Here is a 16,223-nt window from a genome sequence, read left to right on the forward strand (position 1 = left end):
GTAATAACTGAAACTTTTTATTTTTTCGTGCATTTCACTTCGTCACAAAGAAATTGATTGAGAACTTGTGCAGCAACTAAGTTTTAGTTTCTTTTTATTATAAAAAGTGCAATGGTGAACGTATAAATAGTAAATATTCTCATTCGTAAATTTCGATATCTTTTAGGAATGAATTATCGTGTGATTCTGCGATTTAAAAATTAAACTTCGAAGCACTATAAGCACAGAATGTTTTCCAAATATTAACTTCCAATTTAATTTAGTCCATAAATAAAGATTTAAACAGAGAGATTAAATTCGATATCACCGAACGTCGAAAGTAACAATAAATTGCTTAATTTTGAAATTTTTTGATTTGATAAGTTACTACAATTTCGTTTACAACTCAACGATACTATTTGATGCAAGGAATTTCTTTATTTAAACGCTCACCGCTGTACGCTAAGTAACATAAAAATTAATTTTACAAATGAGGGACCCCGCTCGAGGAGAACTAACTAAGACGCATAATTTCGTAATTTCGTGATTTCATCAACATATTCATAGAAAATCTTCACACGATCGTAGGTGATGCTACTTGGCGATAGTGGCGTCGGGAAAACCTGCCTTCTGACACGATTCAGAGACGGCAGATTCCTATCTGGCAACTATATAACCACCGTCGGCATTGATTTTAGGGTGAGATACACTGAATTCTCTTTAGAAATGCCACAAACTAAACGAACTCGTTTCGCGCGATGCGAGCGAAACGATTTTACATTACAGAGCCAAAAACAACCAAGTCGCTGTTGTGAGATTAATAACATAGACGGGAGAATCGTTCATCGAGTGAAATTCATAAATTTGCAAATGTTTCAGAATAAGGTGGTCGTCGTCGACGATACGTCAATCAAGCTTCAAATATGGGACACAGCCGGACAAGAGAGATTTCGAAGCGTCACGCATGCTTATTACAGAGACGCCCATGGTAATTACAATCTTAGATTAGATTCGTGCAGCCAAGTTGAATTTGACGAAATCATTGACTATTTGTTATGTCAACAAACAAAGGTAAAAATGGTTTTCAACTCTCGTTGGACAATGAAATTTTGGGGACTAATGTACGAATATGTGAGATGCACTTGTCATTCAAATTTTTAGGAACAGATTTATTGCACGCTGTTTTACATCTAACTGCGTCGTCCGTTTAATTCGTAATTTTCAATCATTTGTTTCACTCGTTGAATACTTTAAAATAGTTTAAAATATATTATAATATCGCAAATGAAATGTATTTGAATTTTTGTTATTGCTTTTCAAACGTGTACTCCAAACTTTCGAACAACAGTGTGGGTACATTTTTATATTCAACTTCTTACAAACGCGTCAACAACCATAAACGAGCACGTATTTTCTGCCCGTTTTAATTGTCGCAGACAGGAAAAGGCAAAAAGGCGATCGCTTAAATTAAAAGGTACGTTTAAAATAATTCGCGGCAAACAAGTTTTCCTTTCGTGCGTGCAATCAATCTTCCATTTACAAACAGCGTCGTATTTACTAATGACGAGACAAGACGATGGCATAATTGCTAGTTGGACAGACTTGTCTCAGAGACAGGAATAAGGGGACAATAAACTGACAATTCATTGCGAGGCATAAATTAGCAGTTTCTCCGCTGTGTTTGTGATTTCATTAGAATAATAATGGTTGGCGAGTGTCTCTACTGAAACTTCAATCTCACAATCAGCTATACACGGCGAGACTAATTTTAACCATATACATACGTATCAATTGAAATCGAACAATATCTTTCACTGAAGCTTCGTAAAAATTAATTATGGTTACTTTATGATCCTACTAGTAATTATCATCGATAAATTTATCTGAAAATAGCAAACTTGTTTCTATCCGCGAATTATCGTCAATCATCGCGTTTTTGCTGTTCCAAGGAAGCTATTTATGCTAGCAAAGGTTTCGCTATACCAGGAAAACGATAAAAAGAACGTGTTTCAGATAATCAAAATGTTTACGAAGTCTTTCACGTAATCGGCTAGATAAAAATCGAGAGAACTCTGAACCGATTGAATATTATTCATTTCTTCACGAGATCAAAGTCTACCTTTGATTTCTTTGCGGAACACTCTGTTTCTGCAAGCTTGCTTTCGAAATTTTATTCTCATAAAGAAAAGGATTATTTCAATTGTTAAGTTGAAAAGTAGACGAATAATATGTGGGAGGCAAACAAACTGAACATGATATAATCCTCGTAAATTTATTTTAATTTTTCGAGTATTAATTTAATTTTTAAGATAGTTTCCAACTCACTATGCCCCATGTGACACGCACAAAAAAAAAAAAAAAAGAAAAAAGAAGAAATAAAAATCATTCTACACTCATCGATCGAATAGCAATAAAATGAACATCGACGGACGTATTTTCGAGCAATAACTTTCTCTGAGGGTGCCGGTGGCGCGAAAGCAGCACGATTCGAAACTCGACGTCAATTTTCGAGAGGTACTTCAGCGAATTCATAAGTAAAGAGGCGGAGAAGGAAACGCGGTGTCCGCCGTAGGGCGTTGGCCATTGTTTGCGCGGAGAAACCCTCTTTCAGCGGAGATCCCACAATGGTCGGACGTTTCAAAGGCATGGATAACAATTACGTCGCGGAGAGACACTTCGACAATAGTGTCGCCTTCGTCAGATATTAGTCGAACGACCGAGCTTCCCTACGTCTGAGCTTTAACCCGCCGTGGTTCACTCGTCGAATGGAAAACAAGCCTTCGAATGGAGAAACACTTTCAGCTCGTTGCGTTGGCGGTGAACTGATGAAAATTCAAAGTGAAACGAGCACGAATGCCGACGTGTTGAATCTAGATGAATTTTAGACGATCGAGCAAAAGTAAATTTAATTCTAAGAAAAGTTCTGAGAAAGTGAAATATATATCGCTTTATGTAGGTGTATCGCGTGTTTCACGCAGAAAATCGTGATATTTTCATTACTCTATAATGAGACAGTGCTGTTGTGATTATATTCGACAAATATACGAGTTACGTGAACCGTCACGAAAGTGTTCGAACGTTTCTCACAGAAGAAATCAATGTTGAAAAATTCGACTCAACGCTGCAGCGTTGATAAAATAATATTAAAATTGTTTCGTACAAGACGAACAATTTCAAATGATATTTTCCTAGAATGAAACAAAGGCATTTTCGCGTCGCGTCACAATTTGCCTACACGTTCCACGCGATAGCGTTTCCTAAAAGAACAAAGCCGCGTGTAAATTTCACTAGCCAATGAAACGGGCTGCGAGATTTGACGGGGCAGTGTAATAACAGAGGCAACGTCACGTAGAAACTTCTGTTTCCACGCGTGTCTATCAATTACTAGAATGACGGCCGATTGCAGAACGATCGTCATTGGTTTCAGCTCTTTTGTTGCTGTACGACGTGACGAACAAGACGAGTTACGACAACATCAGAGCATGGCTAAGCGAAATCCGGGAACACGCGAACGAGGATGTGGTCATCATGCTGTTGGGTAAGTCTTCGATTGTTTGAAGATCACGGGATAACAATAAAACTGTGATAAATCGAATTTTAGTGATACAGTTCTAAAAATTCAATAAACTCGTATTATCAACCCTATGTGAGCCTGTTTTTGTTTTTTTTACGAACGAGCTGAACTTTTTATATCTATTGTTCTACACGAATTCTGTTACTTAGCACGTCGTCGAAGGTTTAGGAAAAAGATGCTCTAGCAAACGATGGAATGACAGTCGACTAAATCGTTAATCGAGAATCCAACTGGATGACTGATTTGTCATCTTTCCAGAGATCTTTTCAGGAAAGATGTGAAAGAAATGAAGAATGTATATTTCCATTAATTTTTATCAAATCTGAGCTGTTCCCTTCTTTTAAACGTTTTTAAGATTAAACAATTCAAACATTCTATTAGAACTTGCACAATTGTTAATAATAATTGCAACACTTCAATTAAGAATTAAATAGTGACTTAACGATTTAGTTGATGCCCCTTTTGAAAGTGAAAAAAATACAGAAATGGAAAATTCAACATTCAAACATTCTATTAGAACTTGTACAATTGTTAATAATAATTGCAACACTTCAATTAAGAATTAAATAGTGACGTAACGATTTAGTTGATGCCCCTTTCGAAATTGAAAAATACAGAAATGGAAAATTTCTATTTAGATAATAAAAATATAAAATCGCAGTTTATTTGTTACAAAGAAAAAAAAATTTCTAATTATTTCTATCGATCGATAATTGAAACTTAACTGATTGTTTTTAAAAGTGACTCGCGAGAGATCATTAATATGCGTTCTTGATTTTTTTGAAATGCAATAACATAAAATATGATGGCGTATCTGACAGACAGATCAAAACTTGTTAACTCGGTATCAAATGGTACCAACCGATATCGTAAATGCATTTCACCTTTAAGCAAGATCTAGATAAGTTAGGCGTATCAATATCGAGATCAATTCGTTAATTTCATTCCATTAGAATGTCCGTGTTCAAACAAACGTCTCAATTTATTAGACAGTCTGTGTTCACTGTCTGTACCAAGACATCTAACAGATTGAAATTAATATTTTTAGGCAACAAGTCCGACTGCGGAACGGAACGAGTAGTAAAAAGAGAAGACGGCGAACGATTAGCGCAAGAATACAAAGTCCCCTTTATGGAAACATCAGCTAAAACCGGCCTGAACGTTGAATTGGCCTTCTTGGCCGTTGCTAGGTATTTTCATCGATCATCAGCCTCGACTAATAAAGAAAAACAAGAAAAATAGATGCGTGCAATTAAATGAAACTTTAAGACGGTGTAATTAGCTGTAATGGGCATATACACTGGCGATATTGTGTTATTTAGATACTTTTATGTTTTTAATGATAACACTCGTTTTTAATAACAACCTGGTTGGAGAAGTTTTAGACATTCCATGAGTACATTGAAAACGGATTTTTAACTCTAGGACTAAAATGCAAAATTTGTATCAAAGGAATTAAAGTGTAGACAATGAATTATGCAAGTTTTTAATGAAATCTCTAATGACACATCGTTGTAAATTGAACAAATTTCTTCGTTAAAAAAAAAAGAAAAATGATCTTCTATCATCAAAAATTAAAAGTATTGGTAGTTACTTATGTACATTCAAACCTGCAAGTTTGAATTCTTTATAAGTAGCTTAAGGAATGTAAATGATACTTTCAAATGTAATCGAATCTTATATTATCGAACGAATATTATCTGTATTATAGATTCTAACATTTCATGAGTATCTTAATCAGAAACCTGCAAGCTAAGTTAGAGCCAATGAAGGCTTTGCAAGTTCTCCTTTGTCAGAGCTCTCGACCAAAAGAAATTTAGAGAGCCAATGATCTTGATTTTGTGGACACAAATCCCACAAAGTGACGAATTTTGAATGAAAATGGATTTGGACGTCCAGTAAATACATAGTAGTTCGTTCCATCCCAATGCTCGCGTCTAATATTGACGAGCGTCCAATGCCACTAGTGGAAGCACGAAATTGCGAAAATGGAACGAAGTCGTAGTGATTCCCCGTTTGCATTTGGCTTAACGTTCTAGATAAGATAGCGTAATTTCGTGTAATTTCAGGGACTTGAAGGCGAGGAAGAGCAACGACCCAGATGATACGAAATTCAACGTGCAGGATTACGTTCGTCAGCAATCGCAACGGAACTCCTGCTTCAATTCCAACTGCCTGACAACCTGAATTGCGCGATAGCCCTGCGCACACACTTCCCTGCGATAGACGGAGAAGAATGGTGGAACATGGACCGGAACTGGTTGGCCATAAATATGGCGCGAAACTGTCGTGGGCGTTCAAGAATTCGTCCTCTCCCCCCCTGTGATTCAGGATCGATAATCATCGAAACGTTACCTCGTCGCGGATGTCATTCGTAAAAACAAGACGCGAATTTTCGTAGCTTTGCAGTTTGCCAAACGAGATCGGAACGAAATCGAACGAAACGTAACAATCGAATTGAAAATGTAATTTTTCATTTCTCACTAGAGAGAGAGAGAGAGAGAGAGAGAGAGAGAGAGAGAGAGAGAGAGAGAGAGAGAGAAAAGAAAGAAACATATGTAGAAAACGTGAGTCGAAGTAACGTTTCTGTTCCACCAGAAGAGTATCTTTGTCGAGGCATAAACGAGAATTATATAGATGAATAGGAAGTTGATATTTTTTGAAAGAGATCGTATAGGAAAACTCTTGTTGACGATACGTGTATAGAAATTTATTTATCGATGGTTAATCCTGTACTGTACATTAATGTGAATAGCTGACGCGGAACAGAGATCCGCGAGATACATATATATATATATATATAGATTTAGAGAATCTCTCGAGGGTTCTAATTTGCACACTGTTTCGATCGTTACGAAAATAGAAAGAGAAAGGAAATTAGAGAAAATCTTTGAGAAGAAATTGTATTTGAAAATTTGGCATCGAGATGGAAGCTCACCATGTACCAAGTAGATTCGCGGTCCTAGAATGACCGACGTGTAGAAGAGCTTTCCGAAATACACCATAGCTGCCATATATACAACACGTTTCGTCAAAAAAAGAAAAAAAAAAAAATAGAAAAAGACGCTCAATAACGTTTCGTTTGGAAGCTTGTTCTCATAGTTTTTAGATACGGGTGATAGAAGCTTTCCAGTCGATGTTATATATATATATATAGAATTGTATTTACAAGTCTTTCGATCTTCACAATCGTTTAACTCGGCGAAATTCTTCAGACAGTTTTGCATAATTCTATTCTCGAACACGTTAGCCCGTGTTGTTTCGTTTTGCAATTAAACAAAGTTCATGTGCGTGTAATCGTGTAGTTCGTTACAACGGTTGCGGCTAGTCACGTGACCGCGTCTGATTTTTAACGTTTTCTATGTAGTGGTCCTATATATACTACGACAAGGGATATTTTCGATCAGCCCCAATTTGTATTGCAGACTTTTGGATTTTATATACCGTGTTACTTTTATAACCGTGCACGATGATCATTTGCTATCGATACTCCGAAATCGGAAGGAGAAACGCCAGTTTCAAATACTTGGTTTCGTTAATTCGCGGTTACCGAATTCGTGGCGATTCGAGCGTTGCGAACGATGAGGGAAAATGAAACGAAACATAACCATGTTACCTGTAGTATATGTACAATGTATCTTAACAACGTGTACAAACGACAAACAGTTACATGTCAAATGTATATTAAGAAATAATATATATACATATAAAACATAAATGACCATTCGACCAACTAATATAACCGCCTTTTTTTTTGACTTACCACCACAGCCTTTGTTCCCTCGTTTGTGAAACCGTCATCTATCCCGTGAAAGTCTTCGGAACGATTCGGCACCACACTTTCTCATTTTCCAAACAGAGACACTTGCTGCTTTCGTTTATCACTGAATATACATTCTGCGTATTTGACACCCGCGAATCGCGATAACGTCCGACCGATAAATAAAAAAAACAGCGCGTTAGAAAGCAGCGAGCTTCCACTTGACGCGCGCTCCTCGTCGAACTTGTCCCTTGACTACGGGGAACGCGCCGAAACGGACCGCTCGGTCTTAGCTTCAAATGTCGACGTACAAACAAAACGATGCGACCCTAACCTGCTTCTAAGAGCTACATATCGCGGCCAGAACATCCACTCGATATCTCGTGAGGAAGTGCAAGAAAGTGTATATGTCCACGATGGACGAGGTGGTGGAGTTGCAAGATATGGAAAACGTGTGCAGGCTCTGTTTATCCACCGACGAGCCAAAATTGTCGGTGTTCGAAACGGAAGACTCTCTGTTGTCGATGGCTAGCAAGATACAAGCTTGCCTATCGATTCAGGTACGTGCGTGAAACATCATTACGTAGTAGTTTTTTGTGTCTATGATATTCTCGAATGTTTATTTCCCATCGCATACGTTTATACTTTTCGCATTTTCTTTCTGCGACGAGGCGAATACATTGAGGTTAGGTCTATACAGGATCATGTGTGACATCGGATTAATAATGATGATTATGCATGCTTTATTGGTATTTATTGTTACTGGTTAAGGCTGGACAGGCAAATATCAAACGAAACGTGTTTTTATAGCTGTATTTGTTGTTAAAGAAATCTAATTTCTGTTCAAATTTTAATGCGTGTCCGCATCTTGATCGGGTTCATGTATCTTTTAGATTTCAACGACAGACAAATTGTCAACACAGATATGCGCACAATGTGTTAAAAATGTAAATCAATGGCACAGTTACAAAGAAACCTGTTTAAGTTCACAAGAGAAGTTGCATCAATGGCTGGAACGGCAGCATATGCAACAAAGTCCTATGGTACGTATACATAGTTTGTTAAGTTTGTCAGTTTAATATAGTTGTGATTAATGTATCATTGTCATTTGTTGTAGGTTGTAACCATCAAGGATGAACCTGTTGATCTGGACTTTTATGAAGACAACATCGAAATCATTTCTGAATCTACCACTGATTCAAATTTGGTAAGTAGTATGTGCTTTAAAGCAAACGCAAATGTAGAGAATAAAAGTATATTAAAATTGTCTCATCTTATAGGAAGTCACTAATCTTGAAGAGAATACGAATCACTTAGAAGATAGTGCTCAGAAAGTAACTGATGGTGATGAAGTAGCTGTAGATGAAGATCAACCAGTCTTGATGAAAGACGTAAATATTTCTATAAAACCTGAACTACAAGATGATTATGATACTGATTGTACTATAGAAATAGAATCGGTTACTGGTAATGAACTTGTCGCAAATCCTCTTGCAAGCTCAGAGGAGAGAATCATGGAAGCTGATTCCACTCAGAAATCCAATGCATCTGCCTCAGCAAACAAGAAAAAAGCCAGAAGAGGTCCTCATACTCACTTTAGGGGTGCACGTATTTTTAAACAGAAGTGTGTACATTGTCAAATTAATTTGCATTCTAAGCATTCTTATGCAAAGCATATGCAAAGATTTCACACTGACAAACAGAATGGCAGTGTCAATAAACCGGAATTAAAAGATGAGGAAGAGCTTGTCGAAGATCTGGAGGATGAATTAATGAGTATGGAAAAGGATGCTCCGTTAACACAAGTGCAGCAAAATATTATTGGACAATTGAAGACATTTTCATGCTACTCCTGTCAACAAAGCTTCAGCGATCGCAGAAGCACGCTTTTCCATATTCGTCAGCATATGCCCGACTTGAGACCACACACGTGTATCGCGTGTTTGACAGAGTTCCCAGATCGATCAATGTATAAGTTACATTGCGGAGCGTCGTTTGAATGTGCAATGAAAATCGCCCTTGTTGTACCGAAACAAGGCGAAGAAAAATACTTCACGTGTAATATGTGTTTACGTCCTATGCAAAACAGGAAACAATTGCTTAGCCATTTGTCAAAACATTCGGATAAACAGTACGAACAACTGGTATCCCCGACACGATTTCCTCCTAAATTGAAACCAGTGACTCCTCTTCCACCCTTGAAGCAAGAATCACGAAAAAGAGCGTCCGAAGAAAATTATACTTTAAACATACCCAATCCTTATAAAAATGGCGATCCTGCGCATAATCATATATGTGACTTGTGTGGTATGATTTACAGATATAAGCCAAATATGCTGAGGCACAGGGATTTATGTCTACGTTTGTCATCAGATGTTAGGACATCCTACAGATGTGTTCACTGTGGCATGACATATCTGGTATTCAAAAAATTCCATTCTCATATTACACAGGAGCATAAAAAGAAAGATCTCATATGTTCTGAATGTGGCAGCAAATTCAAATCTCCTAGTAATTATTTGGAACATCGCGAGGGACATCGTATCAATCGTGCGAAAAAACACTCTCTTGATCCGAAAAGCGATTTAACGAAGATCCCGCAGAACATTTCAAATAAAGACTGGGACACATTTGAGGCTGAAGTAAATGCTAAAAAACTGTCCGACAGTAATCAGTACAGCTGTGCTCTCTGCAATTTGGAATTTACTACCAGAGCCGAGTTAACAGAACACAGAAATCTACATCTAAAAGTGAAGATTTATTCTTGCGTCATCTGTCGTAGCATGTTCAGCAGCGCAGGTGCTTTGGAAATTCACATGAAGGATCATGGCATAGAAGATCCGAATGAAAGAAATGCAAACAGCTCCTGCTTAGAGTATGGTACGGTGGAAGAAGAATCAAAAGATTCAAACTCAATGAACGTAAGTGCCACTTCGGATCCTGGTGATAAGAAAAACGAGTGTAATACGTGTGGCAAAATATTCTCAAATAGCGCAAATCTTAAAAGACATATAAGAAATCTCCACAACGTTACCAGAGGCCACCTCAGCTGTTCCTACTGTTGGCGAACATTCAAGAGCAAAGAAACACACGACCGGCACGTTACAATCGATCATCTAAAATCCTCAAAATCCATGCTTCGATGTTCTCGATGTCCAAAGACTTTCTTCTTCCAAGCCAATCTGAATCTTCATTTTGAGACTACGCATGCCGAGAAATCATTTCCAGTTGGCCACAAATGCGATATTTGCGGTAAAACTTTCATGGAAGAAACATCTCTGAAAATACACAGGAGCTGGCACAATCGAGCAAACTCTAGACTGAGCTTGTACTTCATGAAGAAAGAAGATCCAAAACAGGAGGAACCTTTGAATTCTAATACAACCCGGCCAGCGAGAGCGCGAAAATCTTACCCGAATTCACCTTCAACAAAACCTAATGGTAATTTCCAATGTCAAGTCTGCAGCGAAAAGTTCAATGATGTAACAGAACTGAGGACACACTTATGGGACGTACACTGTGCACGCAGCAAAAATGAGAAAAATTTCCCTGATGGCGAGTTCAATTGTGAACTTTGCATGAATGTTTTCCCAGATAAGGAAACGTTGGATATGCATTTGCAATGGCATAAAGCTCAACCAATTCTCAACGATATAACAAAATCTGATTACACGTGTGACATTTGTGGGAAATCATACAGCTCGAAGAAGATACTGTCCAGACACAAGAAGCTTCACAAATCCACAATTGCAGCTGCTGCGAAGTTGCAATCAGCTGGCAAAAACTTAGCTAGCAGTCAAGCTTCATGCACCGTTTGTCACAAGGTGTTTAACAATAATCGCTTGCTCCAGTGTCATAGACTGAACGTGCATTCAAACATATTCAACCAACAATCTCAACAGGTACAAAACAACAAAAGAAGATCATCTCAGGAAGAGCCAAGAGCTAAAAGAATAAAATTAGAGCAAGAGGACAGGCAAACACCTTCTGCCATGGATGCTATGAGCGCGGGAAAAAAATCCGTCATGTGCCACGTTTGTAGGAAATTCTTCGCAAACATGAGCGTGCTTTATAAGCACAAACAGTTGGTACACAAAACTCATGCGAATCTGGTAAAAAATTTCTCTAAATCATACCAAATGGAATGCATACCGTTGCCCAGCAACGATGGCAAAGTCTCTTGTAACGTTTGTTACAAAAAATTCCCTGGCGTGTCGAATTTGCGTCAGCACTTTACTGTAAAACACAAGAATGCCCCTGTCAAGTATGCTTGTACTGTAGATGGATGCAAACTCACATTTCCTACACCGATGATCCTAAAGAACCACGAAATGTCGCACACCAGCATCATCTTCAGTTGCAACTTATGTAACAGGCATGTGTTCAACAGGCCTGCGATGTCGAATCACATACTGACGGTACACAACATCGTCTACAACGCTGAGAACAGCAAAAACTTCCACAGAGAGCTGGATTTGGGCAAATACGTGGTAGAGGGTGCAGTAGATGCTACCTGTCCTCAATGCAAGATCAAGTATCCCAACAACAGGGCTATGAAGATTCACTACTTCAAGTATCACGAGAACCCAAACGAATAGAACCGTACATATTTATCTATCCAAAGCAGAGATTTCAACGAAATGTATTAACTGTTTAAAACGCGAATTGAATGACGTACGAGTACTTGGTCCTACTGGCAGAGAATCTCTTCAGAGAATACTGCCTTATATGCATTTTTTTCTTTTTTTTTTTTTTCCATATCAGATTATCCAGTTATAATAATTGAACGGTCGTCGAATGTCTAGCAATAGCGTTTCTTTCGTTTCAGCACGAATGATTAAAATACACATTGGTCGATTTTGTTTTTCTTTGGCTGCTGCAAGAATTGGTTTGCTCGCTATTTCAGTATCAGGAATACCAGATTCGATACAATATTCTGTAAATAGGAACCTTTTGTTATAGAAGAATTAAGATACTATATGGAGGAAAAAGTGAGTCTATGTATTTCTTCGTTCGATGTTTTTACCTGAGTTACAGTCTTCCAGGAATGATTGTTCCTGATGTCAATTTTTTCGTGCTTGAGGTTGATCATTCAAAAAAATATAGCGCTTATTGACGTGCTTGAGGTTGATTATTCAAAAAAATATAGCGCTTATTACAAATCGACTTGTCACAAAGCTAGAGGATCAACGTGTCTGAATGAAAAAATTTGATTGCAGTCGATTCAGTTGATTATTGATCATTGCGTATCTTTTGTTGACTCGCTGGGATATAATTGCACTTCGTAAATTTGAATCGTGTCAATCCAAATGTATTGCGTTTGACGAAGAAGAAGAAAAGAAAAAATGGAAAATACTGCAAGATCTCTATTGTACGATTTACAATGTTCTATTTATCTTCTTTCAATTATGGAGCAACATCTATTGTTTTTGTTGCAATCTGATCGAACACTTTTATATGGCTAAATATTGGATTTTATATCATGCAAACCAAGGATTGACATATTTTCTAATGGTGTGGCTACGGAGAGAAAGATGGGTAGGACAAATTATGGGTTTGCATGGGTAGACAAGATGTCCAGGTCGAGCTTTGCACGTTTATTTATCTGAAAAATACTGTTCATCGATGGTTTAGATTCTGTTATCAATACGCATATATACTTGTATATGCAATGTATAATCTGTAGCGTTTTTGCATATTAGTGAACAAATAAAAGGAAAACTTAATAAGCAACCTCGACTTTTCAAGTAATCACTCGACATTGTCCTTGTTCGCGGGATAACGCCGCCAATCTGTAGTTTTTCAATCGTTACTTTCCACTTTTTGAACTGCTTAGGACAATTAGACGATCATGTTCCTGATCTGAGCTCGTTTCCTGTTTCTCATGATAGTTCCCACAATGGCCATCAGAGGGCTACCGTTTACTCATCGCTCTGACTTTTTAACCTCCAACTCCTTGAGGAGATATCTCATACTGCTGAATGACCAAAATCTTCCCAACTATATCTTTCAATGACCAATCCTGTTGATTAGGCAGTATCGTGGTCAGTTGTCTGACCCGTAGTTTTCGCCTCGCGGTGCTCTAGATGGCAGCCATTTTAAGAAACAAACCTAAAGAGAAAGAGCCTGAACAGACAGAGACCAGACGATCAGTGGCCACTTCGATCAGTTAGAACAGTCAAACAGCGGATGGGAATAATCCAATTTAGGATCACAAGTCCAGCAATTTGGTTCTTCTTCTATTTGCACCGAAACGGTTTCACTCGTCGCGCTGATTTTAGATCAGGTCTTGATATAGATCTTCGGTGTTCGCTAGGTAGCTCCTCTCACAAAACCTCCAGTAAACACAGAAGGTGTACATAACGATTTGCCTGGTCTACTGTTGACGTGATTGTTGGCTACCTTGTTTATAACGATAAACCTATTTGAACAGCCTCCTAATTGTCCCGGGCAATGTGTTCTACACGTAGCCAGTTGTATAAATGTGAAATTTTACGAATTTTATCCGTTAGTTGGTGATTCAGTTAGCCGGTGAAACGAACGAGGGAAATTAAAGCGCCATTCGGAGAAATCCGCAGGCTGAATCGTTAAGTTTCTTACAACAGATGTTCGAGATGATAATTACGTAGCTCTTACGTAGTTATCGTTGCGCGCAACTACGATAGTTCCGAACTTTTCAAGCGTAACTGTGTCTCCGTAACGGAGGTACACGTAGAACTTGTATGTCTGTACGCGGAATCCTTTTTTGTATAGGCGTCGTTTTACGTGAACTTTTGGAAACGAAAGAAGACTGAGAGAACAGAGGAACGTTTTACGAATGCATTTAAATTTTAAACGATCCCTAAACGGTCTCTAATTGCAACGTACTGGAAATATTCGTCGTTTCCGGCGTTTCGTGTTTTAACTTTAAAGTAGAAATGAAAACGATTAGCAGTGAACGTTTTAACATTCGACGGACAAGAATGTGAAAAACTTCGAAGTATATATATATATATATATATATATATATATATATATATATCGATGATACGTACATTCACGAAAAATTAAAGTACGACATACACGTATATATATATATACACACATATATATATATATATATATATATATATATATATACATATGTATATATATACGTGTATGTCGTATTTTAATTTTTCGTGAATGTACGTATCATCGACATTACATATCTAATCTTCGTTAATCTTTCCACGCTCTGTTTCCTTTTAAATTACGCGATATATCTATGTAGCATACAATGTTTAAATTTAAGGATTTTAAATTATACAAGTACGTAAGCTTACGAGAAGAAAGTATTATGACATACTCTGGAAAGAATTTATAAACTATGCAAAAGATGTATTTTTAAAGTTACGCGCGTTCTTCGAATGGAAAAACACATCCTCTGCATCGTTTAAAATTTCCTGTAACAGCATAAAAATTCGCACTGCAGTAGCAACGTATTGATGGCGAACGATGGAACCACAGTTTAGTTCCATTGTTTCGCGTTTATGGTGTCATAGACACGTGGATAAACGCTAAATTACATGCAGCGCGTTCCTTATGCGACATTGAAGCGCAGCCAGTCCTCGTCGAAAGAATTTGCGCACGTGTGATCGCTGAATGTCGCATGTGCGACCAACGTCTTTAAATCGTTGCGAGACTTTTAACGTGGAACACTTTTGTGTATGTGTGTATGTATGCGTGCGAGTGTGCGTTTAGTATTTTCAAAGAAGGATGCATTGATCGAACGTTTGAAAATATTCGAAACTGGCACTGGCTATTTGTATGATAAAATTCATCGTCGGATTTCCTTTTTCATCATTGATCCGTTTTTAATCCTTTTGAACATGTACTTTGAACGTAACGACATGCTCTGGAGAATATCTTACTATATACTGTATAAAATATCGTTAAATGTGAAATGTGCCTGTATATGTTTCGTTATTTCGACTTTTTATTATATAAGCGTAGAATCGAATGTAGATGATGTTAGGCGACTTTTTTACTTTAGGAAAATTAATGCGTTATAATTGGACTGCGGGTTTTTATATTTTTATGAAAAATGGGATCCAAGTAGAAATTTGCCTCACTATATAAATGCAGAGTGCCCCGCGTTTTTTGAGGCACTTTCGACAATCTGACGAAAATATGTTTCGAATAAAAATCAAGTAATTTCCGACGACAGCATGATACATCTTGTATATATTATAATAAAATATCTTACTTTGAATGTTTCGTATATGGTATGCAATCGTGTGCGTTTTTTTCAATGGATAATAATCCACAGTCTTTATAATAATGAATAATAATAAAAAAAAAAGTAATTAACGATGTCAACTGAGAATAAAACAATTTTTAGTAACACGTCTACGTTGATTATTATATTTTATTAGAAAGATTAAACAGTAATTTTTACTCGAAATGTTGCAATTTTACAATATTATGCTATTCGAACAATCTGTGTATAAGGAAAAATAAAGTATGAAAAAAATATGCCATCTTTGTATCTCAAAGAATCGATTGTAAATTTTCCTTAAATTGTCTAATTATTTTACTTACATTGAGAAATGAATGATACATTTTTGAAAGAGGAAGAATCTGACTTATATACAAAAAATATTGAATTTTCAAAATGATAAAAGAGGAGATGCAATTTACATACTTACTCAGTTGCTCAAATTTTACAATTATCCAACAACGATAAAGGCAGGGACAATTAACAAAAATTTATGGTGTCTAATCTAACGTCACGTGTGCCTTGCGCCATCGTGAAGCTATTAAACAAGCTCGTGTGTGTTTAGACATTTAGTACTCGTGTATGCGCGTGATTATGTTGCAAGACTCTGAAATGGAACAGTCCATGTGACCTTCTGGCTTGCCTTGATGTCATTCATATCTAGTTGACGA

General features: G+C 37.2%; 2 protein-coding genes across 3 annotated transcripts in view; both read left to right on the forward strand.

Annotated features, from left to right (window-relative positions):
- The window catches only part of LOC122533534 (ras-related protein Rab-37-like), a 146,858-nt gene extending 140,243 nt beyond the window's left edge, over nucleotides 1-6,615 (forward strand). Inside the window, exons 2-6 of one of the 2 annotated variants that reach the window (XM_043663352.1) lie at nucleotides 568-678; nucleotides 859-967; nucleotides 3,407-3,517; nucleotides 4,602-4,743; nucleotides 5,623-6,615. In XM_043663352.1, the coding sequence (XP_043519287.1) occupies nucleotides 568-678; nucleotides 859-967; nucleotides 3,407-3,517; nucleotides 4,602-4,743; nucleotides 5,623-5,740 (591 nt within the window). In that variant the 3' untranslated portion in view covers nucleotides 5,741-6,615. The remainder of the gene's footprint in view (nucleotides 1-567; nucleotides 679-858; nucleotides 968-3,406; nucleotides 3,518-4,601; nucleotides 4,744-5,622) is intronic. The other variant, XM_043663351.1, reaches the window with a different exon arrangement.
- A 965-nt stretch (nucleotides 6,616-7,580) lies between these two features.
- Nucleotides 7,581-13,050, forward strand: LOC122533532 (zinc finger protein 658B-like). The gene is made up of 4 exons (XM_043663349.1): nucleotides 7,581-7,873; nucleotides 8,207-8,356; nucleotides 8,431-8,520; nucleotides 8,594-13,050. The coding sequence occupies exons 1-4, from the start codon at nucleotides 7,721-7,723 to the stop codon at nucleotides 11,909-11,911; spliced, it is 3,711 nt and encodes a 1,236-aa protein (XP_043519284.1). The 5' UTR covers nucleotides 7,581-7,720; the 3' UTR covers nucleotides 11,912-13,050.
- Nucleotides 13,051-16,223: the final 3,173 nt, after the last annotated feature.

Source organism: Frieseomelitta varia, unplaced genomic scaffold, assembly GCF_011392965.1.
Source record: "Frieseomelitta varia isolate USP_RPSP 00005682 unplaced genomic scaffold, Fvar_1.2 scaffold_535, whole genome shotgun sequence".
Lineage (NCBI taxonomy): Eukaryota > Metazoa > Arthropoda > Insecta > Hymenoptera > Apidae > Frieseomelitta > Frieseomelitta varia.

What these genes read in the sequence shown, in the direction of transcription:
- LOC122533532 (XM_043663349.1), top strand. Translation starts at nt 7,721, where the DNA reads ATGTCCACGATGGACGAGGTGGTGGAGTTGCAAGATATGGAAAACGTG. An exon ending in ATATGCAACAAAGTCCTATG is followed by an intron (nt 8,357 to 8,430) that starts GTACGTATACAT and finishes CATTTGTTGTAG; the next exon opens with GTTGTAACCATCAAGGATGA. An exon ending in CTACCACTGATTCAAATTTG is followed by an intron (nt 8,521 to 8,593) that starts GTAAGTAGTATG and finishes CTCATCTTATAG; the next exon opens with GAAGTCACTAATCTTGAAGA.